The following is a 12,362-nucleotide window of genomic DNA, read 5'->3' as shown; positions in this document are numbered from 1 at the left end:
TTCGAGATAGCTGTGCCCAAGAAGAAAAACAAACTGTCGTCAAGATAGCTCGAGGGAACTGGTTAGGAACTGGAACTGTTACGATGACAGATATCCAACTTTCTATTATAACTCGTGATGCTGCAGGATGCATGGACTTGAGACTCTGTCCTGATTTTCGTGAAAATCACAGTGGTTTTCCTGTAACTATATGCATCATGTCATTTGTGACATCACCAGTCGCGACATCGTCTTTCCAGCATGAACCACAGATCAGACTGACAGCCTGGATGGAAACACCTGACAAAAAGGCCCAAAATTCAGGTGTCATAGACGCATTATATCAACCTTTTGCAGCAGAAAAACATGACTGGAATCCGTTGTTATCAAACACGTGGTATCGTTATGCTACACTAATTGCTAAACAAAATAGGAAAAGTAATTGCTTTGTTTGTTCGTATATGCCACATTCCGTGACGCAACAAAGGGTGCATTCAAAGGTATTTGGAGATAAAATGGCTCGAGCTGCATATATGTTAATATCTTCGCATAAACCTGATCAACATTTTCCGGTTCTTCGCAATGCTTCGAGAGGAGAGATTGTTCCAAGTTTAGATACCATTTTGGAAACTGAAAATCAGGTTATGACCGAGAGCGGATTGTGATTACCAGTATGCGTTGCAATATACGGTACAGGTCAAAACTTAGGTTTTATAGATGAGGATAGATGTTTATATGCGCTACCGTTAAACACCAATGTCACCATCTTACCCGTATCTTCACATCTTTGGTGGTTATGTGGTTGGAAAGTATATTCTTTTATTCCTCCGAGAGCCTATGGTATGTGCGCACCTCTTACTGTAACTGACAATACTTTCATCGTTACCAGTCGTCCAGTGCACCATCATGTGAAAAGAAGAGTATCGTTTAAGCCCCATGATTCGATCTGGGGAACTGATGTTCCAGAACAATTCAAACACCATAGCACGGGTAGTAAGGTAATGTTAGCTCTTTTTCCACAAATTGGAGTGGCTGAAAACATGCTACGAATTGAAACAATTGATTACAGATTTCAAGTGTTTGTAAATGGCAGCTTGAAAGTGGATGAAATGCTGAACACCGACATTGCAGCAATTAGACAAATGGTGCTGCAAAATAGAATGGTTTTGGACCTTTTGACAGCCCCACATGGGGGCGTCTGTGCTATGGTGGGTGACACTTGTTGTACGTACATACCCGAAGAAGCGAATTCCACAAACATGACTAATGCTTTGTCTGTTATCAGGGATCCAAAGATCAGGGGGCCAAAGCTCGGCGGCTTGATCACCCGTGGAGTTTTGACATACTTTTCGGAGGCCCTTGGTATACGACTTTGCTTAGACTGTTTGTGCCTATCGTGATTGTACTTATTTTCTTCGTCATTGGTTGTATTATTCCATGCTTAAGATTGTACTTATTTTCTTAGTCATTGGTTGTATTATTCCATGCTTAAGAGCAACGGTAATGAATATGATAACTAATTCTCAGGTGAACTACGCAAAGGTTTTGTATCAACAAATGCGTGAAGGGGACCCTGTGTTGTAGCTTGGAATTGTAAACCATGGCCAGAGTGTGGTTGCTCCCGCCAAAAACGGAGAGCCGAGAAGGAATTTTCCTCATCAAAATTTTGATTGAATTGGATTTACCTTTAAGACTCTCGCAAATGGAGAGGTTACATATCACAGCAGTAAAGTTATGACAGAGGTTTTTGGCCTTCTCCGTGGTATACAAAGAATGGTACCCCGTGCAGTGAGTTATGACGTGCATGCATGAAAACCATTTTGGAAATGTATGTACTGATGTTTAAATTTGCAACAGGGGGAAATGATAGAGTGTCTTTATACACATCCGTAAACATCATGTTTAATTTAGTACTATGTATACTATGTTATTTCATAATTAGTTTAGTCTACATGGATGTATGTAGCTTATTAGTTAACTAATTGCGTATGTGTTGCGTCACACGCGTGTATGATTTTGAAGTGCGCCTTTCTACCCTTTCAACCCTTTCATGTCTTTCAATTCCTTGATCTCCTTGATGTGCGTCTCACCCTGACGCACAGCACACGCTTGAAAATTGTATAAAAGGAGCTGTCGCGGGACAGAGAGAGGGGGCGAACCACGGGGCAGAATCATCTCAGACTCACGCCCGGCTCACGCTGGGCGTCGGACGGACATCACGGCACGACTTGCTCAACTCCACGCCACGATCAAGCTCTGCGCATCACCTGCCTGGGAGATCTGACAACGAACCTACTTACAAATAAAGAGAACCATCAAACTCTTTATATGCAGAGTGTAACAAGTATCAACTTTCAGTCTAATGTTCTCCCAACACTTGTCTGTAGCCGATAGGCTCAGCCGAGACGATGTCATCAACTGCTGTGTTTTTAAAATAGTTCGAGGGGGCGGGCTTTGTGCTCTTGGCTTCCCGCTCCGACGAGAGATGTTCTCCATTTGTTTTACGAGAATAAAGTAGTCTTTTCTGTTCACCATCAATCGTCCCCGCTGGTATTTCATCATAAAACTCCGTTGAACTCCGAACCAGAAGAGAAACAGGAATTAGACCCAACAATGACGATTGAAGAAACCTTTTCATCGAAGAAGTATTTCGAATTCAATACGAACTTTAACAGGGAAAAAGTAGAGCTGCTGAAGGACAGGGGTGAAATTCCAAATACAATCGGATGTTCGGGCAATTATGTGTTGCTATACGAACACGTTTTATTTCCTTACACATCATTTTATTTTCTCGGACCTCCGTTTTATACTTCCGGTCATGACGTCACATTTTGCCGGTCTTTAGAAAAGCTCTCCCAAACAGCTACTCTTTCCCTTCTCCCCTCGGGCTGCCTGGGAGTAGGCAATTCCATTTTGTGCCTTCCCAAATATTAAAGACTCATTTTGGTATTACTTTTGATTCTTGCTTCATTAATAATGAGCCTAACTTGGAAGTGATTTACAGTTCTCAGCACTCATCTTTTCAAATTTACAGCCATGAACTGTGTGAACCCTATTTACCAAAAACGCTTATGCCGTCTACTTGTTCCCCATGGTTGTCACTTTGTAATATGTACACGGTGTGAAATTTACATAATTTCACCAACACCATAAAAAATGCATGCATAGTCCTTCTATGTGCATATAAGGTCCAGTCCATTGAGGATAAGCACAGTATCATCTCTTTTGCATTCAGAAGACGAGTAATTCCTTGTTTAACTGTCTATAAAAGGTTTTAAGAGGCCAAAGAGCATTTAAAGAAAGACCGTGCAATCACATTTCAAAAATGATTCCTTTATGTGCACAGGCTTTGAACACTGACCTCATAAAACATAACAATGGTTAATTTTTTTCACACAATATTTCTTCCTACTATGATTCAGAAGTTGCCAGCAAGGCATTAAGAGCAGTGGGCTGGACAGTTTATTCATCATCGTCTTATTGGATAACCAACAGAAAAGGAGATGATTCAGTCCAGTAAAGGATGACAGTTGTCTTTGAAGATTGAGCTGGCCACGGACGGCACATTTCTAATATGTCGACATTCAAGGAAACAACTGCAGAACTTTCTGCCTGCCGGTCTGAGGCTACGATTTGTTCCGGCACTAACTGCCTTGTCCCAACCACTGACTTTAATGCAACACTTAGTCTCGTGTTGAGCACCGTACTTACCATCATGCTGGCGATGGTCATGTTTTCCATGGGCTGCACGGTGGATGCCCAAAAATTTTGGGGGCACCTGAAGAGACCCTGGGGCATCGTTATTGGTTTCCTCTGCCAATTTGGCATTATGCCTTTCACCGCCTTTGCTTTGTCAATCGCCTTCAATGTGTTGCCTGTTCAAGCCATTGTCATCATTATAATGGGTTGCTGTCCTGGAGGGTCCGGTTCCAATATTATCTGCTACTGGCTCGATGGAGACATGGATCTAAGGTAAGAAGTTGTGGCGTTCAAAATTAGTTAATGGTACAGTAAATTTTCTGAATTACTATACTTTATTTAATATTAACATGCAAATATGCAATATCATTACAGTGATTTTCAGACCAAAACATACTTCATCAAATCACTCTCATGTGCTTCTTTAACAAAATGTCACCAGAGAAGCTAATAACTGTCAATTTCTTTTTAAGTATCAGTATGACAGCATGTTCCTCCATCCTGGCCCTGGGAATGATGCCGCTCTGTCTGCTTATCTACACCTCCACCTGGACGTCTTCAGAAACCATCCAAATCCCATATGATAAAATTGGTAAATATAAAACCTATGTTGATTCCTGGCAGACACATCAAAATACTTATTTAATTAGCTTTTTTTTGTAATGGTCATAAGATAAGACCAAGGACATTACTTATTATTTATTATTGTACAATAACAACAAAACAAAATAACTAAAATTGCAAAAGAAATGTTGTTAAAAAAATCATACAAAATTAAAACAAAACCACCTACCCCACAATTGCGAGGGCTTGCAAAGGCAGCAAATGTTGCATTCTCGTCCAAGTTTCTTCAATGTCACGAATGCCACCAGACATTTGCTGTACTTTTCTTGTTGCAAAGGAAATTTGCACATTGAAAATATCAAAATGTTCCTGTGACACGAAGAAAAAAACTGAATTTCTGACAAATGTTTTATGAACATTTGCGAACTTGAAGGAAGGCCGACATTAACACCATTTTACTAATTTCACCATTAGTTGCAAATGGTCACTGCTCAGTGAGATAGAGTATTAATGACAACATTATCTTATCTGGGCAGCCCGTTAGTCGAGTGGTTAGCATATGGACAACTTAACAGTGCAGAGGTTGTAATTTACAATCCCTACCTGTGTGGAGTTTGCATGTTCTCCCTGTGCCCGCATTGGTTTTCTCCGGGTTCACCGGTTTCCTCCCACATTCCAAAAACATTTATGGCAAGCTAATCGAACACTCGAAATTGTCCCTAAGTGAGTGTGTACAAGCGAATGGTTGTTTGTCTCTGTGTGCCCTGCGATTGGCTGGCAACCAGTTCAGGGTGTCCCCCGCCTCGTGCCAAAGACAACTGGGATGGGCTTTAGCAGCCCCCGTGACCTCGTGAAGATAAAGCGACCAGGAAGATAAAGCTAACTGTGTATAAGAAAGAAGTCATTGTTTTTAATTTCACAGAGTTTTCAGGGTGCTTTTTAATCGTATTTATTCTGGTACTTGTGTACCCCACCCACTGTCTAAAAACAACTGGGATAGGCTTCAGGACACCAGGAACCTTGAGAATAAAATGCTCAGATGAACCGCCAACTAACAGACACACACACACACACACACACACACACACACACACACACACACACGCGCACACACCCACACACACACACACACACACACACACACACACACACACACACACGCACACGCACACACACATACACACACAACAATACAAATGAATACAAAAAAAATAATGGACTTCATCTTGAAACTAATTCAAGATAACTGATTTAAAAACAATATAAATAAAAATTTCCGTGTTAAGAAAAAACAAACTATTAAAACCTCAGATTAGACATTGAAACTACTTTCACATATTTGTTTATATGTCAGCCTTATCATGTTTTTTTGTCCTGCAGAAAATAAATATTTTTTTAATTGGCTTTCCTCAGGTATAACTCTCGTGGCCCTCATTGTCCCAATCAGTATTGGAATGTATTTTAAACGCAGACGGCCCCTATTGGCTAAAAAGATCCTCAAGGTAAGAATCTGCCTTCACCTGTCATTTTTTTGTGGTGTAACTAATCCATGTGTTATTTACTGGGTATCTTCTGTCTAGATTGGGTCCTTGACAGGCTTTGGTCTCATTATTATCATTGCTGTAGTTGGGGGAATTCTTTACCAGTCTTCCTGGACCATCGCACCCTCCCTTTGGATAATTGGAACTATCTACCCCTTTATTGGTTTTGGGCTAGGCTTTCTTCTGGCCCGCTTTGCTGGTCAACCGTGGTACCGGTAAGGCAACAGTTATTGATATAAAATTTTTAAAAATGTTGCCAAGGTGGTGTATACCTGTTATTTTCCTCCCTAGATGTCGAACAATTGCTTTGGAGACTGGCTTTCAGAATTCCCAGTTGTGCAGCACCATTGTCCAGCTGTCCTTTAGTCCAGCCGAACTGGAGATAATGTTTGCATTTCCCCTTATCTACAGCATCTTTCAGCTCGTGGTAGCTGTACTCTTTGTTGGAGGTGAGCAAAACATATTGACCAGATGTGCACACTCGCAATTTTGTGATACAGTGCAGTTTTCTTCTCAGAAGCATGTTAGTGACTCAAAAATAAGTGTGTGGTGAACCAATGATTACAAGCAGCAGCTTCCGTTTACAACTGGTTTTAGTGTAGTGTGTGAGATAAGACTGAGTGTGTGATTTGTCTTTGTGATAGGTATTAAGAGCGGCAAAGTTAGATTTTTTTTATAATTCTGAGCCATAATGGAATATTTTCATGAAGAAAATTTGTCTGTCAACAATTATATCACCTACTAGGAAAACTGTCATACTCAGTTAACACGGTTGTGAGTCATTTGTATTAAAATCCCTCTCATAAGATAAACCTTTTATTTGTTCCATAATGGAGAAATTCCCAATTTACAGTAGAAATAAAAGGGAGTAGAAGTACAAATGCTATTTAAATAGATATGTCATGCAGTAAGTATACCAGTAATATTAGCATATTCAAAATGGGTGAATGAATTGTGATTATAATGATTTATAATTGTTATGAATTACTGTATGATGACTGAATTAAATTCAGGGACAACACTTGAATTTTGTAAGTAATTAAACATAACTTCACCATATTTTAGCCATCATAGAAGCAGATGGAAGAAGAAGCAGATGGAGCAGAACAAAATTGCTGGGATTATTTTTTTTGCTGCTTCATCATAAGGTCACCTGGCTTTTTATTTTATTCATGTTATAGGGTCAAGTAATGACTGTCTCAGTTATGAATAAGACAAAATCCCATCTGCCAGGGCCCAGTATACAGTACATACGAGTGGGTAGTGTATTGACTTCCCAGTGCGGAGGTCCTATGTCGATTCCAACTCCGACCTTCCTGTTTGGAGTTTGAATGTTCTCCTGAGGCCTACGTGGGTTTTCTCCGGATCCTCTGCTTTCCTCTCACATTCCAAAAAATATGCATGGCCTACGATTGCACCGGAACGTGTATAAGGCACACCCAAAAAGCCTTCATATATATATATATATATATATATATATATATATATATATATATATATATATATATATATATATATATATATATATATATATATATATATATATATATATATAGAGAGAGAGAGAGAGAGAGAGAGAGAGAGAGAGAGAGAGAGAGAGAGAGAGATAGATAGATAGATAGATAGATAGATAGATAGATAGATAGATAGATAGATAGATAGATAGATAGATAGATAGATAGATAATATATATACAGTAAAGTCTCGTTATATCGATATTCAAGGGAGTCCGAAAAAATATCGATATAACCGGGACTATCGATATATCCGACCCTGTTTGCATGTAATTTTCTGCGTGCGTGCATAGAAATAGTATCGATATAACCGGGACTATCGATATATCCGATATCGATATAACGAGACTTTACTGTATATATATATATATATATATATATATATATATATATATATATATATATATATATATATATATATATATATACAGTAAAGTCTTTACTATATATATATATATATATATATATATATATATATATATATATATATATATATATATATATATATATATATATATATATACAGTAAAGTCTCTGTCTCTCTGTATCTATCTATCTATCTATCTATCTATCTATCTATCTATCTATCTATCTATCTATCTATCTATCTATCTATCTATCTATCTATCTGTTTGTCCCAGTGTGTGGAGTGGGGCAAACAGGCCAGTCATTAGTCAGGAATGTAGGAATAATCGGTGGGGGCCGCAGGGAGTGGTCCTCTGCTCCCCCCCAACCTGAGAGTAGGGATCTATCATAGCTGTGTCCAGCGCCGCCATGTCTGGACATTAGGGATATATATATATATAGGGCCGATACTACCAGTAAGACTTTAGTTCGCTGACGAAGCGTCTTGGATAAGAAGCGAAACGTCCAACACCTTCAAAAAAGTACAGATGACGGCTGAAGAAACCTTCTCATCCATGTTGATGATTGTCATAGCCACAGACTTTTCTGGATGGAACTGTTCGGTAAAAGCCTGCACATCATTCTACTTTGCCAACATTGCCTTGATGAGCTCACTTGATGCTACAGCCATCTCCTCCTCCTGGCCCTCAGATGTTCTCGAACCATCCGTTGCTGACTTTAAAATCCTCAATAAGCGCCGAACTTCCAGGTTGGCGCATGGTGATATCAGCATGAATTAGCCGTGCTTTCTCGCAGAAAATAGCTTTACTCACGCTGTTACCGGATAGCTGCTTTTGGTTAATCCAAATTAACAGAGGTTTTTCAACTTCTTCGATTGCCCGAGACCGCCGCTTTGGTCTCTTTGATGGCTTCTCTGTTCCGGAGAATGGTAGCAATGGTTGACTTAGCATAGCCGTGCTCGGCCACTAAATCACACAAACGCACACCTCGTTCGTGTTTTTCAATTATCTCCTTCTTCTCAGCAACGGTGATTTTATTTTGTGTCTTCTTGGGCTGAACACGAGCCTCTGGTGTTTTTTTTTCTCGGTCCCATAATAGTAAAATTATCAGCAAAAAGCTCCAACGAGGAGCTCGACGCGTGCATTCAATGAGAGGGGTTGTGGAAAGGTGGCCCGGCTGGAGCGCTGTTCGGTCGTGTGCTTCCGCCGAAGATCACTCCGCCGGATCCGAAGGTCGTGTGCTTTGGTGTTCTTCCGCCGAAGATTACTCCACCAGCCGTGGTGGGTGTGTATCATGAAAATAGTGCGTATTTCAAGGTTTAATTTTCATAAATTTGACGTTCGTAAAACGAAACGTTCGTAAGATTGGATTGGATTGGATTGGATATGCCTTTATTAGTCTCACAGTGGAGAAATTTACATTTCACAGCAGCAAAGTGAGAAGTAAGATAAGGTGTTCGTAAGCTGAGGTCTCACTGTACACACACACACACACACACACACACATATATATATATATATATATATATATATATATATATATATATATATATATATATATATATATATATATATATATATATATATATAGTCTTCTTACCCCTACGATTGTACCGGAACGTGTATAAGGCGCACCCAAAAAGCCTTCACTTTCTTCAAAATATTACCCTGCGCCTCATACGCAGGTGTGTCTTATATGTGAAGTAATATTGAGCCACAACAGGTCTTGCAACTACCGTCAGCAGCCACCGACTCCATTTCCCCTTGTAGAATAAGTAGTGCGTACTCCCAGCCTCTTCTGTAGCACCTTATAATGTGGTGTGCCTCATATTTGGAAAACCTTTATACTGTATATTTATATATTATATTTGGAAAACCTTTTTCATAATTGACAGATAGACGATTGATATGCAAATCAAACCTCTTAAGATGGAGGACACTGATTTGGTGTGGCGACCCCGGAAGGGAAAAGCTGAAAGGAAAAGGTGTGTGTCCGTGTGTGTTTGTGTATGTGTGCGTGTGTGTGCGTGTCTGTGTATGGTGCGTGTCCGGTGTGCGTGTGTGTGTGTGTGTGTGTGTGTGTGTTTGTCTGCAGTGACCAAGGTTCTTCTTCTTTTCCTTTTGGCTTTTCCCTTCTAGGGATCGCCACATCGAATCAGTTTCTTCCATCTTCAGAGGTTTGAATCGCATGTTTGTTTTGGCCAAGCTTTTACGTCGGATGCCCTTCCTGACACAACCCTCTGTATTTATCCGGGCTTGGGAACGGAAGGTTCATACCATATAATGTGCCATCAAAATATGTGTAAAACATGCCTTGAAAAAAGATTACAATGCCAAATTAATTTCAATTCACGAGCGGAAGGTCGTTGTCTTTTATAAAAGCTTCCCGAGATTATCCTCATTTTTGGTCTTAGTGGTTTAAGTATTCATTCCAACTTTTACAACTTGAGTCTTCAATCTTAAAATGACCTGGCGGATAATCATCTGGTGAATTAAATGATTATTTTGAGATAATGAATCATTCCCGATTTTTCCATTTTGCTCCACAGGATACCAAGCCTATAAAAAGTCACGTGGTCTGGGATCGGCTGAAACATTCAATGAATCACCGTCATTGGAAGATGGCTATGTCGAACGAGTTAAAGAGAAGCACTTTCATGTGGAAAATAGCTCTTTTGAGTTGAATGAGGATCATATTAATACAGGCAAGGCTGAGCACTTCGACAAGAACACCCAGCTTTGAGATGATGTCTCTGCCTACTTTTTACAAAATGGTCTCTGCAAGCAAGGCAGTCTTGTGGAAAACCCCAAACTATGAACCCACACTCCACTCTGCAGGCTAGAGTTGTGTGCAAAGGTTTTATTCTGTTTAATTTTTTTTGAGAGAACCTACGATTTGGGGGTAACCCAAATGAATGGTAAATATTATTTTTTTTTTGTCGAAGGACATTTTTCATGCTTAGAAGTCAGGAAGTCATATTGTCGTTGTATGCTTCTTATAGAGACCTATTGCCTGCAATGAAAACAAACGAATAAAAACAATAAAATACAGTCACAAAACTATTGTGTACAAACTATTATATTTTGCTGAACCTATACACTTTAGGTAACAGGATAAATGTATGTTTGCACATTCAGGTAAATAAATCTACATTTAAAACAATTTTAACTGCATAATCACTATTTATCTATTTTAGAAAATACTATACTTTGCTTGTTTATTTGTTTGACTAAAGGTGTGCCCCATGTTTCTCTAATTTCTCCTTTGTGAGACAAATAAAGTCTTTTCTTATGTTATGTTTTCTTGTCTTGTGATGTCCAAATTCATGCTTCCTTGCATTTTTTTTAATTGACTTTCACTGATATGCATTAGCCCGATGCATCATGCACATCAGTGTACAACATCCTTGTCTTACAAATGAAAGAAGCTATAATTTACATCCATCCATCTATTCATTTTCAACATTTTCTATTATCCTGAACAGGGTGGCAGAGGGTTGCTGGGGTCTTTCTTTCAGGCAAAAGCCAGACTACACCCTGAACTAGTCGCCTGGCACATGTAAAGATGAAGTGATGTACAACTTTATTGTCAATTGTGCTGTATGTCCGCACAGATGAAATTGCTTGCCTCTCAATCAGACAACAAGAGGTATTATTGATTTACTTGAATTTGGAAATATTATGATGCTTCTTCTTGGCCCAAGCTAGTCAACGGTTTGGACATTTCACCAATACCTTGACTGGGGTTGTGATGTAGCAGAATGCACCTCCTGTATTCAGTATGCATTCATGATACAGGAAAAAAGTCTGTGTGTGTGTGCGTGCATGCGTGTGTGTTCGCGCGCATGTGTGTGTGTCCGTGTGGATGTGTGTCTGTCTGCTTAAATTGTTAAGCGTGAAGTAGAAAAAAAAACAAGGCGTTTGTCCCACATACATAGCCGTTTGAAATTTGTTTGATAGAGTTCGAGTTGGGTATGTGGCGTCACCGGTGCGCACCGCAGCTTTGATGTCTTTCAAGCCCTTGATCTCCTTGATGTGCGTCTCACCCTGACGCATATCACACACTTGAAAATGGTATAAAAGGAGCCGTCGCGGGACAGAGAGAATCAGACTCATCTCGGACTCAGACCCGGACAGACACACAGCTTGCAGAGACCTGCTCAGCATCGCACGAGTTTCACAGCACGACTTGCTCAACTCCACGCCACGATCAAGCTCTGCGTGACACCTGCCTGGGAGATCTGACAACGAACCTACTTACAAATAAAGAGAAACATCAAACTCTTTATTGGCGAGCTTGCCAGGAGGATTTTTTTTCTCTCTTCTCCTCCTCAGCCCAATCAACTCTCCTAATGGAAAGAGACCAGATTTCCGCCATCTCCCTCAAACATCCCCCCTCTGGCATGACGACATGGAGCTCTGGTTCCAAGTGGTTGACTCCCAAATCGTCAACCGTGGCATCAACCAGGAGACCACCAAATTCCAATATGCGGTCGCTGCCCTCACTCCGGAGTTGGCTGGTCGTGTGCGCCGAGTCATCTTCGACCCCCCGGCCGAGAATCCTTACAAGGCCCTCAAACAGGAAATCCTGAGGCAGACCACCCTCACGGAACACCAGAGGTACACAGCCTTGAGGCATGACGTCGAGCTGGGGGACAGCCGGCCCTCCCAGCTCCTGCAACGACGCGAGATGGTGGCGG

The 12,362-nt window shown here is 40.4% G+C and overlaps 1 protein-coding gene across 1 annotated transcript; it reads left to right on the top strand.

The window, feature by feature from the left end:
• Positions 1-3,491: 3,491 nt before the first annotated feature.
• slc10a2 (solute carrier family 10 member 2) lies at positions 3,492-10,950 on the top strand. Its single transcript, XM_089003192.1, has 6 exons — positions 3,492-3,951; positions 4,152-4,270; positions 5,656-5,744; positions 5,823-5,998; positions 6,075-6,232; positions 10,212-10,950. Exons 1-6 carry the CDS (start codon positions 3,554-3,556, stop codon positions 10,403-10,405), a joined length of 1,134 nt encoding a protein of 377 aa, XP_088859318.1. The 5' UTR covers positions 3,492-3,553; the 3' UTR covers positions 10,406-10,950.
• The last annotated feature ends 1,412 nt before the right edge of the window (positions 10,951-12,362 follow it).

Source organism: Hippocampus bargibanti, linkage group LG08 (assembly GCF_051943395.1).
Source record: "Hippocampus bargibanti isolate YZ-2025 linkage group LG08, ASM5194339v1, whole genome shotgun sequence".
Taxonomy (NCBI): domain Eukaryota; kingdom Metazoa; phylum Chordata; class Actinopteri; order Syngnathiformes; family Syngnathidae; genus Hippocampus; species Hippocampus bargibanti.
The sequence above is the reverse complement of the archived record's forward strand: the minus strand, read 5'-3'. Positions and strand labels throughout refer to the sequence as shown.